Source organism: Nicotiana tabacum, chromosome 13 (assembly GCF_000715075.1).
Source record: "Nicotiana tabacum cultivar K326 chromosome 13, ASM71507v2, whole genome shotgun sequence".
NCBI lineage: Eukaryota > Viridiplantae > Streptophyta > Magnoliopsida > Solanales > Solanaceae > Nicotiana > Nicotiana tabacum.
Genome location: NC_134092.1, coordinates 15,723,207 through 15,746,729, shown reverse-complemented (window position 1 = coordinate 15,746,729; position 23,523 = coordinate 15,723,207). Strand labels below are relative to the sequence as shown.

Sequence of the window (23,523 nt, the reverse complement as noted above, 5' to 3'; positions counted from 1 at the left end):
TATTGCTTGTAGCTAGATTCGGGATGTTTGGCGGCTGTTTGAGAGGCAAGGGCATTCCGGTTGGCTTGAGTTGAGTCAAGTAACGCTTTCAAACTTTGTTCTGAGGGTTTGAAACCCCAAGTTATGTGTTATGTGATTGGTATTGAGGTGATGCACATGCCAAGTGACGGGCGTGCGGGCGTGCACCATGAGAATTGTGACTTGGGTGATTCCGTGGAACCGTTTAGTGACTCCATCCTGTTGATATCCATGTTTTCATCATGTGATAAAGTAGTTGAACTGTAAATCATGCTAGATATCATGTTTAGGTTTTGTGCCGGTATTGTTTAGACCCATAGCGGTTGTTTCTTGCTGTCATCTCACTAGTTTCCATTTACTATTTCATACTCAGTCATGATCATGCATTTTTATATCATACCTCGGTCTCAGTTAATTATTGATTCATCATATTACTGTTCCAGGTATTTTCCATGACATTGTGAGCCCTTGGTGAGACTAGAGAGGTTGATGACTGAGTGAGGCCGAGTGCCTGGTTATGAGTGACAGTTATGAGATCGGGCTGCACGCCGCAGTGGATATATTGATGATTATGATAGCGCTTGGGCTGTAAGAGCCCCTCCGGAGTTTGTACACACCCCAGTGAGCGCGGTTGACATTATTAAGGGATGGATCTTCCCTGGACATGGATCTTGTCCGAAGTACTTGATACCTGGAGATGGATCTTCTCCACAGGGCTGGATTGGCCTTCCTCGGTATTGGCTGACTTATAGTCAGTGATGTATATGTTCTGGGATGGATCTTCCATAGGCCGTTTGGGCCATATACAGTACCAAGTGGTTGAGCATTTGAGAGTGTGATCATATGAGGCCGACAGCATGGTGCATGACATACAGTATGTGCATTGGCATGTAGGGATAACAGAGTTATATTCTTTACACTGTTCGGTTCTACTTCACTTTACTATTTGAGTTGCCTATTTAATTGAAAGCATGCCTATGTTTCTGTTCAATTATTTCTATTTTATCTGTACCAGTTGAGTTCGTCACTACCTTTCAGTCCAAAGTTTGAACTTGTTACTTACTGAGTTGGTGTACTCACATTACCCTCTACACCTCGTGTGCAGATCCAGATGATACCGGTCGTAGAGGCGGTTGCTGATTAAGGATCCTAGAGTTTTGGGGGACTATCAAGGTAGTTGTACGGTGTTCGCGAGCCTTGACTCTCCTTCTTTATCTTTGTCGTACTTTCAGTTATATCTCTAGACACTATAGTGGACTGTATTTTTTATCTAGATGCTCATGTACTTAGTGACACCCTGGTTTTGGGCTGGATTGTATCGCTTTGAGATTTTCATATATTTTAAATAGTGTTTCTTAAATGTTGAATGCTTTCGTTAACGTTTTCATACTTAGTGCTGTTGGTGCTGGGTTGTTGAGTTGAGGCTGACCTAGTTCTACGATAGGCGCCATCACGACGGTTGATTTTGGGTTGTGACAAGTTGGTATCAGAGCTTTAGGTGACATAGGTCTCAGGAGTCATGAGCAGGTTTAGTAGAGTCCTGCGGATCGGTACGGAGACGTCTAGACTTATCTTCGAGAGGCTGCCGAACCCTTAGGAAAATTTTACTTTCTTGTATTCTATTGTGCGGAATTGATTCAGCATGAAATATAACTCTTTGAATTCCTTCCACGTATTCGTATGCGCACATGAACGCTCGGTATCAGTTGTGCATCACCAGCTTATGATCCTATGAACGAGGTTCAAGATGTGTATTCTGTATTTTGGTGATGGGCCAGTCTGGAGGACTTGAGGCCAGGTTTAGACTGCAGCTTAGGCTCTGTAGCTTCAGTTGTAATCTGTACATTTGGATCCTTATATCCGGTAATGTCCCTACGAGTAGAATTTGTGGCTCGATGAGCGGTGGAATGGCTTTGTGATGAGTATGATGTGACGTACAATCTCGAGTGTGAATGTTTTGAAAGATCCTTCACGTTGTTAAATTGTGGGGCAAATTAATTCTCGTGTCTGGTTAATGAGTTTGGACTCAGAAAGATTAAGTGATTTCATAGTAATTATGGCTGCGAAAGGGTATAACAAGATGCCAATTTGAGACTAAGTAGGTGGATTATCTCCTGCGGAGTAATTTATGTAAGTGTGTTCCTTATGATGCGAATATAGAGTTTCTTTTCTGCCAGCGGGGTGTATGTGTTGAGACTTGAATTTGAATCTAGTTGAGAAAGTTGACTTGAGTGTTAAGAGAATTAATGCGAGATTAGCGGATGATTGAGGTATTTTATGGTTGGTGTGTCCTGAGCTTGAGAAAACATTTCGTTGAACTGATAGTGGTATTAAGGCAGTAATAAAGTATGGGTATTGTGAGTTATCAAGTATTTTAATCTATGGCTTTGAGCCAAGTGGGAGAGCCTGCTATTGACAATTCAATTCATAGTTTTGTGTCAAATATTTGTTTGGTCTGAAGTATACTTGGGAATCAATGATGACTTGCAGAGGTGGAGTTCGAGATTGACTCGAGTAAGGAAATTTCTGGATACCGGTTATATTACGCTTTATGAGTATATGAAAATTGTGGGATGAGTGAGTTGTTATTTGTGAATGATGTAGCGCACACGGAGTATGAATTTGATAGGTGGTATTAAAGTAGAGTTACTTCTTTGAGTGTTGTTGTGCTAATGGGGCTCGTGCCTTCTGGCCCGTTTGGACGGTGCAATAATGTGGATTTGAACAAAGGGGGTGACTCTCGAGAAAGTTCTAATGGATTCGAGATTAATATGTAACAATTGAGAATTTTTGGCGGATTTGTTTATGGCTAAAATCTGAGATTTAAGTTGGATGGTGTCGAGACTTGTGGCATTTTTGTATATCATTATGGATTTTATATTTCGGTATCAGGAAGGTGAATTGAACGACCTTAGACTCAAATAAGGTATTTTCAGAGTGTGTTTCGGTTGTGGTATTTATAGGGGTAATTATGATGTGGTGAGACTCTACAGATGTTTTGGTGGAAATATTCTTGGATTTTGGTGACCTACGTGGTTTGGTCGAGTTAGAGGAATTTAGTTCTAATAGCTTGGTTATGTGTAGATGGAATTTAAAGTGTTCTTGATGGTTTGAACCAGATATTTTCTACTGGTGTGGGAAACGTGTTGTGTATCGTGATTTCCTCATAGAAGGAAGCAAGATGAAGGTTTCTAACTAACCAGGTATGTAATTGCTGGTGACTGAGAGTTGATAATGGGATTCTTGTGCTTGTCAGATGGCATAATAGATGTGTTGTGTTGTGCGGGATTAGGATTTACATGTACAAGGTGACAGTTCAGTCTTGAAGAAAAGGTAACAAATATTGGACAGCATGGTCGGTTTCCGATAATTCGATGAATGTTATAACTACTCGGTAATTCTTGAGAAGGGTGCGCGTTTCAGAAGGCGCATTGTGTTTTGACTTACGGATGTTCATCGATATTGCAGTACCCACCTGGTTGATAGACTGCTAATATTAAAATTATTTATATGTGGCATGAAAGAATTATGAAAGTATTCCTCATGGGGAGATCGTGAATGAAGAATGTGATAGCCATGCGAGTACTGGAGTTGTGATTAGTTACGATGGTTCATGTGTACTTATTTGATTTCTCCTGTATGTTATGCTTGAATTAAAGGCCTGTGACCATGCCAGGCGGATTATGTTATTGGCACGTGAGTTGTCCGTGCGATTTCAGATATTGATACCATAGAACGTGAGTTGTCCGTGCGAGTGATGTTAATGTGAGCTCTAGAAGAGCTGGTTACTGTTATTAAATTTGTGTGTCTTGGTTCTACTATATATAATGAGCTTATAGCATTACAGTTGTGGTGGTGCTTGTTGAACTTACAATACGGTTCTCTACTTTGAGACATCTTCCATTTTGGGTACGAGGTTGCGCAGTTGTGGATTGAGTTGTATTGGTGTGGCATGTCAATAGGATAGTTGTGTTTAATAATATAAGGTCATTGGACCTAGAATGGGTACTATCAGGTTTGATTACAGTACATTCAGTAGTATAATATTGAAACGGCTTAGAAAGTGATTATGGTTCTGGTTAGGGCGAGAGAGCTCCATGGTTAGTTAATCTGATGAGTGGTTATGAGTTTTTGATTGTTTCTTTCATCATTGGCAATGTACGAAGGTTTTGGAATGAAGTTCTATTGAATGCGGGGTTTTAATACTTGTACTTGGTTGGTTTGGAGTAATTACTGTGATTGTGATCGGGAATGGTGTTACGAGTATGTGAGTTGTGTAGTATGTAATGTGATTATATTTGGGTTTATGGCTATGTCTTGATAGAGCTTATTCAGACTTATATGGTGTGTAAGATTTAGATCTTGGAAAGAATTCTGGGTGTTAGAAATTGGTTTCCATGTTTTGGGCTAAGGTTAAATTAATGATTTTCAGTTGTGTTACGTTGTCAGGCCTATATAGAATAGGGTGACGTGGGATCACCCCCGGATATGTGCGTGGTAGATGGAATAGTGATGTGATGGCTTGGAAACAACTCTTGGCACGTTCGAGGACAAACGTAAGTTTAAGTGGGGGAGATTGTAACGACTCGACCAGTCGTTTTGAGCATCTACGCTCCTTTAAACTATTTTAAGTCTTGAATAACTTCCTACGAGGTATTATGACTTGTGTGAATTATCGGTTTTGGTTTTAAGGTATTTGAGAGTTAACTTAGAAGAGTGAATTTCATGTTGGAAGCTTAAGTTGAAATAGTTGACCGGATATTGGCTTATGTGCAAAAGACCCCAGAATAGAATTTTGATGATTCCCAAAGCTCCGTATGGTGATTTTGGACTTAGGAGTGTGTCTGAAAAATTATTTGGAAGTCCGAAGTAGAATTTGGCTTGAAATGACTAAAATAGAAAGTTAAGTTTGGAAGTTTGACTGGGGAGTTGACTTTTTTGATATCGAGGTCGGAATCTGATTCTGGAAATTAGAATAGTTTCGTTATGTCATTTATGATTTATGTGCAAAATTTGAAGTCATTCCGGATTGATTTGATATGTTTCGGCACAAGATATAGAATTTGGTTAATATACATGAATATATCAATGATTTCATCATCTGATTAGTACTTTGAGGTGAAAATTTGGGAAAAATTGTAGAAACTTCATAAAATGATTTTTTGGGATTTGAATGTCGATTCGAAGCCGGATTTGAGTGAAACTAGTATGGTTGGACTCGTGAGTGAATGGGTGTTCGTAATTTATGATTTTTACCCGATTCCGAGTCGTGGGCCCGGGGGAGGGGGAGGGGGGAGGTTGAGCCAATTTCGAGTTTTTGGTCCGAATTGGTAGTTTTTCTTGTGGAATTCATTCCATTAGCATATATTGATCGTATTGTATTGCTTGTGGCTAGATTCAGGACATTTGGAGGCCGATTTGAGAGGCAAGGGCATTCTGGAGTAGGACTTGCTTGAGTTGAGATAAGTAACACTTTCAAACTTGCTTCTGAGGGTTCGAAACCCCAAGTTATGTGGTATGTGATTGGTATTGAGGTGACGCATATGCCAAGTGAGGGGCGTGCGGGCGAGCACCGTGAGAATTGTGACCTGGGTGATTCCATGGCACTGTTTAGTGACTCCATCCTGTTGATATCCATGTTTTCATCATGTGATAAAGTAGTTGAACTGTAAATCATGCTAGATATCATGTTTAGGCTTTGTGCCGGTATTGTTTAGACCCGTAGCGGTCGTTTCATGCTGTCATCTCACTTGTTTACTTTTACTATTTCATACTCAGTCATGATCATGCATTTTTATTTCATACCTCGGTCTCAGTTAATTATTTATTTATCATATCATTGTTCCGGGTTGTTTCCATGACATTGTGAGTCTGTGGTGAGATTGGAGAGGTTGATGACTGAGTGAGGCCGAGTGCCTGGTTATGAGTGACAGTTATGGGATCGGGCTGCACGCCGCAGTGGTTATATTGATGATTATGATAGTGCTTGGGCTGTAGGAGCCCCTCCAGAGTTTGTAACACGCCCTCAGTGAGCGCGATTGATATTATTGAGGGATGGATCTTCCCTGGACATGGATCTTGTCCAAAGTACTTGATACCTGGAGATGGATCTTCTTCACAAGGCTGGATTGGCCTTCCTCGGTACTGCTTGACTTATAGTCAGTGATGTATATGTTCTGGGATGGATCTTCCCTAGGCCGTATGGGCCATATACAGTACCGAGTGGTTGAGCATTTGAGAGTGTGAGCACATGAGGCTGACAGCATGGTGCATCACATATAGTATGTGCATTGGCATGTAGGGATAACGGAGTTATATTCTTTACATTGTTCGGTTATGCTTCATTTTACTGTTTGAGTTGCCTATTTAATTGAAAGCATGTCTACATTTTTGTTCAATTATTTCTATTTTAGCTGTACTGGTTGAGTTCATCACTACCTTTCAGTCCAAAGTTTGGTCTTGTTACTTACTGAGTTGGTGTACTCACGTTACCCCGTGCATCTCATGTGCAGATCCAGGCGATACCGGTCGTAGCGGCGGTTACTGATTGAGGATCCTAGAGTTTTGGAGACTATCAAGGTAGCTGCACTGCGTTCGCGGGCCTTGACTCTCCTTCTTTATCTTTGTTGTACTTTCAGTTATATCTCTAGACACTGTATTGGAATGTATTTCTGATCTAGATGCTCATGTACTTAGTGATACCCTGGTTTTGGGCTGGATTGTATCGTTTTGGGATTTTCATATGTTTTAAACAATTTTCTTAAATGTTGAATGCTTCCGTTAACGTTTTCATACTTAGTGTTGCTGGTGTTGGGCTGTTGAGTTGAGGCTGGCCTAGTTCTATGATAGGCGCCATCACGACGGTTGATTTTGGGTCGTGACAAAAGTGCTTAGGGAGGTGTAGTCACTCTTGTATCTAAATATATCTTACCCATCCCGCAACCTATATTATAACCAGTTAAAGTCATACTTGATCCTTTACTGAATGACCTCAATTAGTAGAATAGTACACTACGGGCAAGCCTATGGTACGTCTTTTGTGGCATATGAATGTTGTTTCTTATAGTGAGTGAGTTCTTTCTATCTTGAGTTCCTAATTTTTCTTAAATTTCATTGTATGTGGAGCTACTCTCTATTATTGTGTGAGGGCACTTGATTCATGAAGGAAAGGTAATGTCGTTGACCTCTGTGCTAGAGTAAGTGAGCAGGTTATAAAAAAATGCGTGGTGCTTTTGAGTCAAATCTTGAGGCTGGGATGTTACGGTAGTGTGCTTACTCTGTTTTAAATATTCTTGGTGTGATGAGTTATGAAAGTTGTTTAAAAAAGGCTGTGTTCTATGTGAAGTAGTTTGATTGCGTGAGGATGAGCAATAGTTTAAGTGTGGGGTATTGATGGTAGGCTAGAATTGTGTATTTTAGTCGCTTATTGCACTCTAATCCACTGCACTTTATTCGTGTTTGAACTTTAATTTGTAGTGTTTTGTACTTATTGTGTGTTTTATGCCTTGTAGGAGTGATTTTGTGCTATGTAGATTTTGTGGAGCTAATTCGAGCTAATTGGAGCTTTGAAGTCTGAGTAAAAGCCCAAGGGATTAAGCCAGGATCGTGTTCGGGGGTCGAGGACCAAGTCTAGATATCAGAAAATGAGAAAACAAAATTACTCTCAGAAATTTGCACTACAACCCCGCCCCATGCGTAGCGGGGCGCTAGTGAAAAATTCCTGCAAAGCGAAAAAATTAGCTCTCTGAATTTCCCCACTATTGCCCTGCATGGCGCGTCACCCCATGCGGCGCGCCTGTATAATTTTTACTAAGTGAAAATCCTATTTTGGCTAGGAGAAGGTGGTTTCGTCTAGGCTCGACCCTACTTGGTATAAATACATGGAAAAACGTTATTTTCTGGACTTTTTGACATACTTTACACCTAAGTGGACTAAGGAGGAGTTGGAAGAATACAAGCACAAGGATTTCATCATTCCTTCCTCACTCAAGACCTGATTTTGGATCGAATTTATGTTTTCCTATACTTTAATATTATTTGTGATGAATTGCTCCATATCTATGGAGTATTTCTCTTTAGAGTTTGATGGATTTGATGTATTGATGATTGTTTTTGAATTATAACTCTAGTTTTATGTATTGAAGCATTTTTGGATGATTTAATTGTTGCATTTATATTCAATTGTTCATGTAATCGCGAGAGGTATAACTTCTGATATCTTTGCATTATATTGTTGGTTAAGTTCATAGATTCTTCTAAGTAATCGAAAGAGGTTAGTTGAATCATTGATTAAACCTAGTTAGGAGAATAATCGAAAGAGGTTTTCCTAAAGACCAATCCACTACACATTCTTGCATATCTTCACGTGCTTAAATTGGTTCAGCTTGTGAGGTTAAAACTTAATCGAGAGAGAAGTTTTTATTGAACGTTTGAACTAATAATTGAGTAAATTCGAGAGACTCGCTTGAACATTAGAAGTGAATTGTCTAGAGTTAGATCCCAAACAGTTATCTTGCAATTATCCTATCAAAACCCTATCTTCTCCCATTGATAACCTTCTTTTCTTATTCCTTGTTTTGATTGTCATTAGTCAATAGATTTAGATTCTTAGTTAATTTTAGTTAGACATCTTATATATCTTAAGTGTGTGTTTTGCGCTCGTCAAATTTGGGACTGAGCGCTAGGTTCAAACAACTTCATACCACTTCGTCCCTTTCACTCTCCAACCTGATCTCTATATTCGTAGCTTGAAAAAGCAAAAGAGGGTCACTATTACCTCTCTTAATGACTATTCTTAAGCTTCCTTTCTTTGGGAGTAGGATCTCTTTCCTAGGAGCTCACCGGAGGCCGGAGGGAGAGGGATAGAGGTGGATTTAGGATTTAAACTCTATACGTTTCATATTGAATTTATTATATTTTTTATGGGTTCAGATCCATTATATATTGTAATTTTAATAAATGCTTACACTAAATTTATACTCCCACAACGAAAGTACTGGATTCATTAGATGAACCCCGTACAATTACACTCACTACTAAAAAATAGCAGATTTGCGACTGAAAATTTTCGACCGAAAAAATTAGTCAAAAATTTCCAATTGATTCGATTGAAAATTTCAAAAGTAATATTTGTTATATTTTTTAAATTCTTTCGACTATGTTTCCGACAACATTGGTCGCAATGTTTGATGCAAAAATCCGGGATAAACAATTACGACAAATTCGGTCGGAAACTAAAAGTCAAACTATTTTGTTTGACCATTTGCGACGGAAACGGACACAAACTTATTTAAATTTTGGTCAACTTATTTTTTTAAATTTGCGACTGAAACAGTCACTATTTTTGCGATGGAATCAGTCGCATACCTCTTTTAAAACCCCAGCCCCGCCCCCATTTCTTTCTTCTTCTCTTTTCTTTCTTTCTTATCTCTTCTTCCTCCATTGAGACCCCCAGATCGCCCCCCCCCCCAATACCCACCTCCCCCATTCACTTCTTATTATAGCAGTCTAACGAATCAAAATTTCTTTCATTTTTATATTTCTGCTCCACATTTGAAAATTACATTAGGAATCTATTTACATTAAAAATCTTGCCTCTAGGTTTTAGATACTTTTTAGTTCTCTAATTGAATTAAATTTGAAACTATTTTATAATTTTCATAGATGTTTATTTAGAATTGCCATAGATGTATTAATATTTAAGCTTGAAACTAAATTCACTTTTGAAATTGAGGTTAGTATCTATATGTGGATTTAAAAATTTTGAAGTTTATGTATATGTGAAATTGTTAACTTTAGAGAAGAATTATTTGGAATTGTATTAAGTAGTTATAATTTAAAGCCTTAGTTTTAAGTTTAAGAAGTTAATCTTATTATCACTTCCTAATTTATTAAATAGACTAATATTAAATTTAAAACTTAATAATTGCTACATTAAAAGGCATTTGTAGATTTGACAAATTATTGGCCATGTGTGGACTTTATGAACATATAAGAAGCTATTTAAATTTAATTTATATTTTGAGAGATTTATATAACATAGAATAGGGATAAACGTAAGATTTTCAGTGTTAATGAATTTTAATTTAAAAGAATATAATACTTTAAAAAATGAACCTTTGAATTGGCGTAACCTATTAATTACTTTAAATAAACTAAATAATTTAAATATCTTATAAATTTCAAGTTTTTTTTGTGTGTAGATGACATTTGTGCATCATAGGTATATGTATAATAGGAATCATCCTAATCGTGAGGGGTTAAGGGATGAATTTAAAGAAGGGGTTGCTGAATTTATTGCTAAGGCAAGGACACTTGATGATTTTTGTATTGAAGGAACGATTAGGTGCCCTTGTGTGAAATGCAAGTGTGTTAAGTTATTGAGAGAAGATGTTGTTACTTGTCATCTTTGTAAAAAGGGATTTATGGAAAATTATTATATATGGACTGCTCATGGGGAGAATCTTTATAGCGTAAATAATGTTGATTTTCATAATTATTTTGGTGGTGAGGAGGGTAGTCCCGTAGTGGAGAATAATATTGAAAATTCTTCATTCAATAACATGATGAGGGATGCTTTTGAGATGTTCACGGGGGCTCAATCTGAGCCAAATGGTGAGGCTAAGAAGTTCTTCAAAGAGTTAGAGGAAGCTAGTTGTCCGTTGTATGAAGGTTCAATGCATTCTAAGTTGTCTGTTACTGTTTGATTACTTCAGATTAAGTCGGATAGTTTTATTTCTAAATCGAGCATGAATTCTATCATTGGGCTTATGAATAAACTTAATCAGAGTAACATTGACTTACCCAAAGATTTCTACATGGCAAAAAAATAAGTTTTCAAGTTGGTCTTTCATCAAAGAGGATCCATTGGTGTGAGAATGGTTGCATATTGTTCTATAAGGATGTTGCATCTCTAGAGAACTGCAAATTTTGTAACAAGCCTCGTTACAAGGATGCCACAAATGATGAAAAGAAGAAGATCCCGAAGAAGGCGATGCACTACGTACTACTTATACAAAAGTTAAAGAGGTTGTATGCATCAATGAGCTCTGCTCCTTATATGAGATGGCAATATGAGCATAGAAGGCCAGATGGTGTTCTATGTCATCGTTCAGATGGAGAAGCATGGAAGCATTTTGATAGGGTGTTCCCAAACTTTGCTAGTGAACCAATAAATATTAGGTTGGGATTATGCACTAATGGATTCACTCCATTTGCAGCCTATGTTGCACCATATTCATGTTGGCCGGTGTTTGTTACGTCGTATAATCTTTCACCTGAGTTATGTATGACAAGTCCATATTTGTTTCCCTCTTGGTTTATTTTATTTATAAAACGTATATTATTTTTATTTCAGGACAAGTATCATATTGTTCTTGATGCATGGCGACAAACTCAGTCTGAAGGAACGCAGTCGGCCTCGGAGGATATGACTGCAATTTGGACACAGGCGGCTGGTGGCATGAATAAAGGTATAAATATTATGTAATTATCTATTTTGATATTAGTTTGAAAGTTGCGTTTTTGTTTTGTTTTCTTTTCTTTTCTTTATTTTTTATAAAAATAATAAATAAAGGTCGAGTCTACAGGATTGGAGTACAACCATCCTCCAGTTGTCCACCAGCATCATTATTCACTGGGGCATCAGTTTTCCAAGAAGACATGGAAGCTATGCGTCAAAAAGTGGATCACATGTCGCAATAATTTCAAGCAACTCAGGCTTTGATCCAAAAATTGTTAAAAAGGAAAAGCAAGAAAGGAGCTGCAATGGAGTGTGAGTCTGAGTCTGAGGAGGAGGCTGATTCTGAATAGAATATTTGGATGTTTTAGAGTTGAAGTTAGAGACATGTGTAATTTAGGTTGTTTGATTAGTTGGTTGAATTGTTATAAATATTACTGTTCGTTTTGTAGTAAATATTGGATTTGGATTGTTATATTAGGTTTTTGGTTGGTTGTTAGGTATTTGGTTAGCTGTTTTATTTGGCAGGTGGTATAATTTAAAATATAGCAGAATTATGCTAAAAATGCCCAGATTTGTGACTGAATCAATCGCAAATTTCACAAGAAATTACCCATATTTGCGACCGATTCAGTCGCAAATCGAGAATTTCAAACAAAATTTTAATTAAGATTTGCGACTGATTCAGTCGCAAATGGAGAATTTCTGAAAAATTTAATTAATTTATACTCAATATTTACGACTGTTTCAATCGGAATAATTAATTAAAAATTAATTATACTTTTTAATTTTCCGACGGAATCAATCGAAACTTTTAATTTGTATTTATTTTTTAAATTCTGATCAGCGACTGAATCAGTCTCAAATTTAGCGACTGATTCGGTCGCAAATGGCTTAAATTCAAATGTCCCCATATTTTTCAGTTTGCGACTGAATCCATCGTAAATTTTCGACTGATTCTATCACAAATATATTGCGACCACGTGTTTTCCGACTGACTCTTTAGAGTCGGAAAAATACGATTTTCGACTGATTTAACGGTAGCAAATTTGATATTTTATTTAGTAGTGACTACATATGCCTCTAGAAAGTGAAACGGTGAATTAGCCATTTAAATATATACCAATTCTTTTCCTACTTTCGTACACACAAATATATGTATAGTCCGAGCTAGCTGCAGTACGAAACTTTATTGAACACGATATACAGGTTTAATCCAGGTAGCCAATTTTACATAATCGCCTAGATTTTGAAGGGTTATTATACAACTCTAATTAGACATAAGGCCAAGCAAGCATATGGTAAAGAGAAAACAATTTCTTTTACTTTAATTAGAGCGGTGAAATGCTAGCTCACTGAAGCTTCTAGAGTGTTATTTCTTCTTTCCAAAAAGAGATATGAACAAACATCTCGCATTCACGATCCAGAGAAGAATCGCACCCTCAAGAGTGTGATATAGACGTCACTAGAAATATAAGTCACCACATTAATTTCCAAAAAGAGATTAATTCCTTTATTTTCTTGAGGTGGCCAAGAAAAGACGTCTCCTTTTTCATGTGTCCAAATATCATTTTCAGAGGGGATATAACACCACAGACCTTCAATACAGGAGATCAAAACATGCTTGGGAAATTATTTGGTTTTTGGACGTTATTTGGTTTTGGACGTTTTCATAAGATGACAGAAAAGGACAAGAACAGTTGCAATTCATCACCTGTATTTTCCTTCAGCCAAAGGGAAAAAGGTAAGAATAATAATGGTCACATTATAATCCTTAGATTCCATTGTCCCTGCTCAACATTTCTTAATTTGTTTTTTTATAAATTTCTCTTCATGAAAAACATTATTTCAAGTGTTTCGTGACTTCTTGCTTGAATTTAAGTTATATACATTATTAATATATGATGATCTTTTTATATTACCGATGTAATTTTATCTGTTATAAGATATTACTGACCATTTATCACTACTAGAAAATCGGTAAAAACCGTCCAAAAAAATCCACCAAAGTAGATCGGTAATGACCAATAACCGTCCAAAACGCGACCATTAACGTGTGGTCGGTATTTTGAAGGTCGGAAGGGCATACCGACCAAAGTTGGTCGAAAATTACCAACCAACTTTGGTCGGTCAATTAAATTCAAAAACAAATTGCCGAAATTAGTTGGTTTTTTCCGACCAAAGTCGATCGGTATTTTAATTATGTAATTAAAAAATGCATCATTTGGGAATTGAACCGGGGTCTGTGCTGTGGCAGGATACTATTCTACCACTAGACTATTGGTGCATTTTATTTTAAGATTGCCTTTTATTTCATTTATACTCTTTAATTGTATTTTCGCACGAAAATAACCGACCAATGTCGGTCGATTTTATTAAAAAATAAAATGACTGATCGAATTCGGTCGGTTTTTTAAAATGACCTGCCGAATTAACCGACCCATTGCAGTCGATTTTTTAATATTAATTTTAAATTATTTTAAATGAAAAACAGACCAAAGTTGGTCGGTTTCTTGAAAAATAAATTTCGCGGGACTCAAAAATAGTTTTCTGCATTTTTGCGCCAAAGAAAACCGACCAAAGTTGGTCGGTTTCATAAAAATAAATTAAAAAATATATATTTTGAAAAACCGATCGACTTTGGTCGGTTTTTTGACCGACCAAAATTGGTCCGCGATCGATTTTTGCCGAATTTCTAGTAGTGTATTAAAAGTAACTAACCAATACTATTAATTAGAGTTAAAATGCAATTATATTTTAAGTAATATGATTGTGTAGATATTAATATTATGTGTGCATAGTGTTGGGTGTGTCTGAATAAAGTCTCAAATGGAAAGTAGAAAAGAAAAATAAGCTACTTATAAGAATTTAGATACTCTTAATGGTCTTTTGGGGAAAATCGTGTGGGCTTGACCCAAAGCGAATAATATCACACCATGTTAAGAGTATATTTCGGTCGTTCTTAGCCTAATAACTAGTATCAGAAGCCAATGGTTTGGCGAGACGAGTATGAAGAATGGCGGAGTGATGACATAGGGCCCGAATTAGTGCCTTTGCCCATCTCTTGGCCGGTTTACTACCTTTACCTGTAGCTTCAAAGACACAACCTCTCTTCTAGGCTTCAGTAACCATAAATTCTCAAATCATTTGGGTTGCACATAGTTACTCCAAATTAGCCCATGAATAGTGATATGTCTTGTGTAGCTCGGTTCAAGGGAGAGATTGAGATTGTTGGATGTGTGTGAACCAAATTCAATATAAAATTGAAAAGAAAAATAAGTTGCTTATAAAAAATTGATACTCTTAACGATGTAAGACCTTTAGGGTAAAACCTTGCGGGCTAGGCCCAAAATAAAAAATATCATACTATGTTAAGATTATATTTTTGGTTTTTTTTTTACTTTTAGCCCGTGCCAAAAATTATTTATATTTGGTAGCCGAAAAAATATATAAAATTTGTATAATTTTTGTATATAACATACATAATATATATATCCAAAAAAATATGCAAAAAAATATACATAGAATGTCATTTTTCCTTATCTTTTGGCCGTTTTAGCCCAAACACATAGAACTTAAACTGATCTTAGCTCAATTCACTTATTTTCCGTTAATTAATCATCTCAAAATTCTTAAAACTTTCAACCATCTGCCAAATTAAACAAACTCCACGAACCTCTTAGTATTTTATATCATCAACAACATGATCAGCTCTCCAATCACCTCTGTGGATTGCCAGAAACAAGTGCGTTCATGGAGGTATATTCGTTCGCTCATGGAACTTCTGATTCCTCGTTGCAATTGTATCTTTGTTGAAGAAGAAATTTACGAGAAAAAACCCATACCCTATTTCAAGCACCACTCAACAACAACAACGACAACAATAACGGGCACAATATTCGGCTCTCGTAAAGGAAAAGTTAGTTTCTGTATCCAAACAAACCCTAAATCCACAAACCCTATTCTTCTTCTTGAACTTGCAGTTTCTACAACCACACTCGCTAGAGAAATGCGAAAGGGAATAGTGAGAATCGCGTTAGAGAGTAGTACAAATATGGTATTCGAGTACTCTTCTTATTCTCTTTTGTCTATACCAATATGGGCTATGTATTGTAATGGAAAAAGAGTAGGGTTTGCAGTTAAGAGAAAACCTACAAAAGCTGATTTAGAAGTGTTGAGAAAATTGGAGTCAAAAAATGTTGGAGCTGGCACTATTATAAAGAGAGAGGATGATGATATTATGTATCTAAGAGGAAAATTTGAAAGGGTTAATGGATCTCATGATTCTGAATCCTTTCATTTGGTTGATCCAGAAGAAAATATGGGTCAAGAGCTAAGCATTTTCTTTCTGCGATCTCTTAATTAAGTAGGATTAGCATCTCATTTACTACTCTCTTTTTTTTGGTAAGGAGTAACCGCAGCCGAGCCTTTGCCCTTCGGGTGAGCGCTTTGTGCGAACTGGATAAACCCCGTCCAATATAATCTCTTTTTTTGTACAACTTTTTTTGGGGAAAGATCGCCTCGTTCTACTACCTTTTCCTTTTTCCTTTTTTGGTATATTATACTAGCTGTGACGAATGATTAATGTAAATAGGAGTATTACTTATATATCAGAAAAGTTAGTTTGATAATTTTCCCGCAATTAAACTATAAGTTTGATGACCGATTGTGTATTTAACCCATGCAATTGGAGGTGAAAGTAGTTGCGTAGAATCTTACCTCCTTGGTTCATATTGTAAGAATGAAGAAATATGTGTTTTTTTTTAACATTAACCCATCTTCAGCAAACTAGGCTTATTAGACTTCAAGTGCAACTCTCTCTCTTACAAAAATATATTAGTATACATGATATCGCAAGCTAGAGTATAGATCTATTGATTTCACATTGCTTTCAAATTTTAATTTTATTTTAACTAAGCTATTTTAAGACCTTGGTACAAGGCTAAGAGTTCAATATATTTAGTTCTCATCGAAATTGCCTATTATTCGAATATATAGTTTTAGGATTCAAATCCAGGTGGGGGGAGGGGTTTCTTGGTTGAATACAGAAAAAGAAGACTATGTTTTTTGTGTTGTGCTAGGTCGAGGTAAGGTATACGAAGAATTAAAGGTCTATAATTTGACATTGAAAGAAACTAAAGTTGTTTGTTTCTCAAAAAACTTTAACTTGTACATAAATACATTATGTCCTTTCATAAATCCATGTGAATTCCTCTTTGTTGTTTTTTATTTAACCAGACCCCTGAAATGGTTTGACTTTCAAAATTCATTAAGATTGGGGATACCAAAAGAAAGGGAGTCTCACTAATTCATTTATTGTGGATATAAATATATATTTGCCTCCAAAGATTAGTTTGATTTTGTTTTTCGTTACACTTTTGATCCGTTCATACCTTGTCATTAACAATATATTCCCTTGGCTTACCACTAACGTAGTTCTAGCATGAAACGGATACAATTAACCGGTGACTACTGTTTAATTAAATTACCCTCCAATTGGAGCTCCACTAGGGGGTCAAGGAAAAAAACGAGAGTACTTTTTCCTAATGACAAAAGTAATAATAGAATAAAAGTTTAACATAAACCGTTCAGTTTTAAATAGTACATGCACAAATTTGACCCTGTTTCCTTTCTTGATTTACCTGGCTAGAATTACTTTCACGGTCATCTGCTTATGGCTGACCAGAAAGTCTGAATAGACTGCGAGGAGTTTCAAAATATGTTTCAAAAAGAGAAATACATACTAGTAACGAATTATACTGGAACTAACCTCTAATATGAGACTATTACGTGCGAATCCGAATTAGATTCAATACTGCTATAATTGCAGAAAAATGTATATATATATATATATATATATATATATATATATATATATATATATAATGCATGTTGGACTCATAGTGCCATGTTGTGAATAAGAAGCCTACTGAAAAGATATACTTATTAGGAACCAATTTTTCTGGGAAAAGAGGAGACTTTACGGATGTGTTTTGATGTTGGGTTGCGCTACTGAAAAGATGCTATTGTTGCGTGAGTTGTTTTTGGATTAATAGTTACATGTTAATGCGAGTAAGCAATAGAGAGTATAATAGTTGAATTTATAATCAATATTACTAATATATGAGATATAAAATTTATACTCCTATTATTGAGATGTTTGGATATTATCAAGTGTAGTAGTATAGTTGGTGTTATTTATAATACTTAGGAAGTTAGAAGTTGAGTTAGTTACATGGGTAGTTTCGTAATTAGCAGTCTACTCTTTCTTTTATTTTCTCACGTGTATAAGACTCATTTTCGGTTTCGGTTGAATAGGAACACACAATATTTTCCCCCAATTCCATTCTCTGTCCAGAAGCTTCTCTCACGATGAGAGCTCAAGCTCAACCTCTTTCAATGAAGGTTGATTCATTCCGTTAACTACAATCTCGACATGGTATCAGTGCTCAACTCGATTTTCTCATCGACGTCTCTTCCTTCTCGTCAAATTTCATCATTCGATTTCAGTTTTTTAGCTTTGCAAAATCAAAATCTGCACCTCACAGTTCGTCGCTAGGGTTTGAGATTCCTCGATTTTTCTCCCCAAATTCAGAGGTTATTTCTCCTAATTTTCTAGAGTTCGTCTTCAATCGATGGCCGGAGATAAAGAAACTCATAATACGACCAATAATTTGGACTCAACCAACCCGTTGTACATGCACCCGTCAGAGAGTGTCGGAACGACATTGGTACCTGTTGCCTTTGATGGAACTGGGTACAGATCTTGGAGATGGGGAGTTCTCAGAGCGTTATCCATGAAGAACAAGGTTGGATTCATTACCGAAAAATGTAAGAAGCCTAATACTGATGATACGACTTATAATCAGTGGGCTCGATACGATGACATGGTCGAAAGGTTGTCTTAAGGACATTAGATGCCCTAATCCTCAACTGATGGTAGCGATGCTAGGGAATTATGGCAAGAACTGAAAGATAGATATGATCAAACTAATGGAGCAAAATTGTATCAACTGCAGAAGGAAATTAACGACCTTAGCCATGGAGCTTTGGATATCACAGGCTATTACACAAAAATAAAAAGGCTTTGGGAGGAATTAAATACACTGAATGCACATGCATAGTGCAATTGTTAGTGTACTTGTGCTGCAAAGGCCAATATGTACAAGGCTGAGCAAGATCGAAGATTAATCCAGTTCCTGATAGGCTTAAACGAAGTCTACATAGTGGTGAGAGGCAGCATACTCATGATGAATCCACTGCCCAGTATAGCACATGCTTTCTGCATTCTCATTCAAGAATAGAAGTAGAGAGAAGTCAGGCCAAGCAACAGACTAGTTATGGAGTCCATTTCATTGAATGTTAATGGACCTGGGAATAATAAGTTTAGGAAAAATTACAATCCAAGAGGAAATGGTGCCGCACATAATTCGTACAATTCAAACAAGCAAGGCTATCCAGCTGCCAAGTCTCTATTTTTCTGTGACTACTACAAAAATCCAGGGCACACCAGAGATAATTGTTAGAGGATACATGACTTTCCACAGGATTTCAAGTTCACTAAGGGGAGGAATACATCATCAGCTGCAAATGTTCACGCAGAATATGAAGAAGCTGAGGGTGGAACTCACGATCAAGAGTTTCAGTACTTAACAAAGGATCAATACAATCAGTTGCTTAGCCTATTGGAAAAATTTCCAGGAAGGAACACATGGGAAAGCTCAAACAACGCAGCATGTTGAGTTGCAAACTTTGCAAGTATTCTAGCATGTTCTACTTATAAAGAGATTGTTGAAACTACTGTATGTAAATGCTCTAGATTAGTTGTTGACTTGTGGATATTAGATAGTGGAGATTCAAATCACATGACCTATAGGAAATATTTTCTGAATAACATTAGAACTTTATCTTATCCATTTCTAGTTACACTACCTAATGGATATAGGGTGAAAGTGACAGAAATTGGAGATGCATTTCTTGGTCCAATGTTAACTCTAGTCAAAATGTTGTATGTAGCTAGTTTCAAGTACAACCTCATCTCTATTCAATCTTGAAGAAGCCTCTGGAGATTGGTAAATCAAGGAGTGGTTTGTACTTCTTAAGCTCAAAATGTCATAGTAGTCCATCTTCTATTCCTTCTACTCTTTGTTCCCATTCCTGCTTTCCTGCATTAGTTGATGTTGTAAATAAAGGAGAGAGTCTTCCTTTACATTCATTGTCAATTGTAAATAGATCACCACATTCACTCAACAATGTAAATAACCTTCATTCAAGAAATAAAACTTACTCTTCCTTTGGTATACATTTTTTCTGTCATCCATTGCATCTCATGGGGACAGTGTTGAACATCTCTGGCATAACAGACTAGGTCATGTACTTTTTGTGAAAATGAGAAGGATATCTACCGTACCAGTTAATTTTTCTCCTAAACAACCTTTCTCTGTCCTATCTGCCCCATGGCAAGAAACACAAGACTATCATTTCCCCAGAAAACCTCATCTTAGTTCTTTTCTTGTGGAATTGATCCCTTTAGCCTATATTGATTGTATTGTTCTACTTGTGGCTAGATTCGGGACGTTTGGAGACCGATTTGAGAGGCAAAGGCATTTCAGAGTAGAGATTTTCTCGGTTTGAGGTAAGTAACGGTCTTAAATCTGGTTTTGAGGGTATAAACCCCGAGAAATGGTATGATGTGAGAGTTTGGAGGTGATGCACAAGCAAGGTGACGGGTGTGTGAGCGTACATCACGAGGGATTGTGACTTGGTCCGTCCCGTGAGACTGTAAAGTCGAATAGCCATTGTTATTACTTTGTTTTCCTTGTCTTTGAACAATTGACTGCCTTTCATGTTCGAAACCATGCTTAGGCCATATGATATCACTGTTAGGACCCGCAACGGTCGAAAACTTGTTGTATTGAATGCTATTTTTTGTCTTGTACTTAGTCACAGTCTTACTTGTGTGTTACATCTCTCTTCCCTCTCAGTTCTTGTTGATTCTTGTTGTATTATCTATTTGGGCTGATTATTATGATATTCTGTGAGCCTGAGGGGCTGGAGAGGTTAGTGACTGAGATAGGGCCTGAGTGCCAAGTTGTGAGCTATGTGAGGTTATATGGATCGGGTTGCACGCCGTAACGAGTCTTATGACTATTTATGGACTGTGGATCGGGTTGCACGCCAAAACGAGTCTTATGGCTACTTATTTGATTGGGTCGGGCTGCACGCCGCAATGATATAGCACTTGGGATGAAAGGAGTCCCTCTGTAGTCTGCACACCCCCCAGTGAGCGTAGGTACTTATTGAGTGTGTGTATTGAGGGCTGAGAGCCGAGAGTATGAGTTGTTGAGATGAGTTGAGTGACTGCTGCCTTGAGAGGTTGTACTTGTTTTTATTTATTGTTGCACCTAGTTTTTATCTGTAGTTGTGGTGAAATATCTGGAAGGTTCATATCTGTTTTACTTGAGCTCGAACTAATTTGACTTACACCACCAGAATTGAAAGCATCTTCACTCTTTACTAAAAACTTTTGAAATGAACTATATTTTTATAGCTCATCATTGCTTCCTGTTATTTTAAATATCTTAATTCATTTCTGTTAAATTTTGAAAGTGTTTTGGAAAGGTCGGCTTGCCTAGTACCATGATAGGCGCCATCACAACGGGTTAGGTTTTGGATCATGACAGATTATTAATTAACCGTACAATAAAATGGAAATACTCCAAGGGACTGCGATGAACAAGCAACTCTACCTTGAATCCTTGCGATAAGACTTTAACTCTGTCCGAGTCCGATATCTCCAACACTCGGCTCTACACAAAAATGTGCAAAAGTGTAGTATGAGTACACCACAGTCGGTACCCAGTAAGTATCAAGACTAACCTCAGTGGAGTAGTGACGAGGTTCAGTCAAGACACTCACTAGTCTAATAACCTGTGCAATATAGTATACAAAAATAATAGGAAAACAAATAACAATAATGGCAATACTAATCATTAAGTGAGATACACAGTAGGGAAACAAGAACACCATTAATATTGCTCAACAAATAATAAATACAAGTACGCCTAATTAATCAAGTCCTTCAAATATAAATCTTTCGCCTATATGCTTCTCAAATAATAATCTTCAGGATATAATACTTTCCAATAAATATATTTCGGATATACTCCCTTCAAATAAATATCTTTCAAATATAATTCTTTCAAATAAATCTTTTTCAAATATAATTCCTTCAAATAAATTTCTTTCAAATATAATTCTTTCAAATAAATCTCTTTCAAATATAATTCCATCAAATAAATATCTTTCGAATAAAAGTCACCCAGTGACACCTCATTTCAAAATCATAAAATACGTGTCTCAGCCCACTTTTATATTCCACGGTACCTCGTGCTAATTTCTCTATCACAACCGCACAGACAACTCACATGTCAATATCATCATCAGTTAACCAAGACACCTCATGCCCATATTTCATATAACAACTTCACGGACAATTCACGTGCCAATATCATCATCATTTAACCATGACACCTCGTGCTCACATTTCATATCACAACTACATGGACAATTCACGTGCCAATATCAACATTATTTACTCACGGCACCTCGTGCCCATATTTCATTTCATAATCCGCCTGGCAATAGCCATAGGCTCCCAATTTCAACATAGATCAGACTATTATCAAGTTTACCGAAATATTAAGACAAATTGCACAAAATATAAAGACAAACACAAGGAAAATCACAACATCGCATAAGAATTACCAACACAATAACTCCACATCATCACATATCATCCATGACAATAGCCACCCTTATCTCTCATATAGCCACCCTTATCACTCCTATAATAGCCTCGCTTATCCCTCCGCCCTGATAATATCAATAGCCACCCTTATCACTCATATAGCTACTCTTATCTCTCCTATAGACACTCTTATCACTCCGCCCAGACAATTTTCCAACACACATAACAACAGTGAAATGCCACCCTTATACCCACATAATATCAGCAGTGGAATGCCACCCTTATATCCTCAAAATCATAACTCAAATAACACAACAATTTACACGGAATATTATCATGGCAACATAACAAAATCAATTCATATCACAATTTGCCCAATGGCCATAATCAATTCCAAAGATATAACAAAATCAATTAATATCACAACAAATAGCCCAAAGCTCCACACAATGTGTATAAAACCTCAAAACAACAACAGAGATAGAAAATACTCAGTATAGGGCAACACCTTCATTAATCCAAATTCTTGATAATTATATTAACGCCTCAGTTTAAACTTATTTCATTAATTATTTGCAGATGTAAAATCCATAATGTAATTATTTTCAGGAAATATCAAATCACCAAACTCACGGAATTCACATAAATATACAAGTAATAATCACATCAAATTGTCATATAAAAACAAATTCAACAAACGTGAATTGAGGCATGGCAAATAGATGATTTATTAAATGCCAACAATTATCCAATTTACTACACAATATACCTAAGACTTTAACCCAATAAAGCTTGCACATATAAGCCCGAGTACGTACTCGTCACCTCGCGTACATGGTTTATCACATTTCACAAATGGCACATAAGACTCGATGCCGAAGGGGTAATTTCCCCACTCAAGGTTAGGTAAGATGCTTACATTTTTGAAGTTAGGCCAATATTCCAAAATAGCCTTCTTGCTTGAATTGACCTCCGGACAGCTCAAATCTATCCAACTTAATTGTATAACTTCATTAAAATTCATCGAAAATAATTTCGGATAATAAAAACCAACTCAAAATTTTATTCTACAAAGTCAACGTGGGATAACGGATCCCGACAGAATTGTTACGAAACCCGAACACCCATTCCGATATGAGTTCAACCATACCAAAATTATCAAATTCCGATAACGGATCGCCCTTCAAATCATAAATTAAAGTCTAGAGGATTTCTACCATTTTGAACCCAATTCACTAATTTAGTGATAAAAACAACAATAGATTCATGTAATTTAACCAAAATCAAGTTAGGAATT

The 23,523-nt window shown here is 36.6% G+C and overlaps 1 protein-coding gene across 1 annotated transcript; it reads left to right on the top strand.

Moving 5' to 3' along the window:
• The first annotated feature begins 15,179 nt into the window (after positions 1-15,179).
• On the top strand, positions 15,180-15,842 carry LOC107789538 (protein MIZU-KUSSEI 1-like). Its single transcript, XM_016611377.2, has one exon. The coding sequence runs from the start codon at positions 15,180-15,182 to the stop codon at positions 15,840-15,842; it is 663 nt and encodes a 220-aa protein (XP_016466863.2).
• Positions 15,843-23,523: the final 7,681 nt, after the last annotated feature.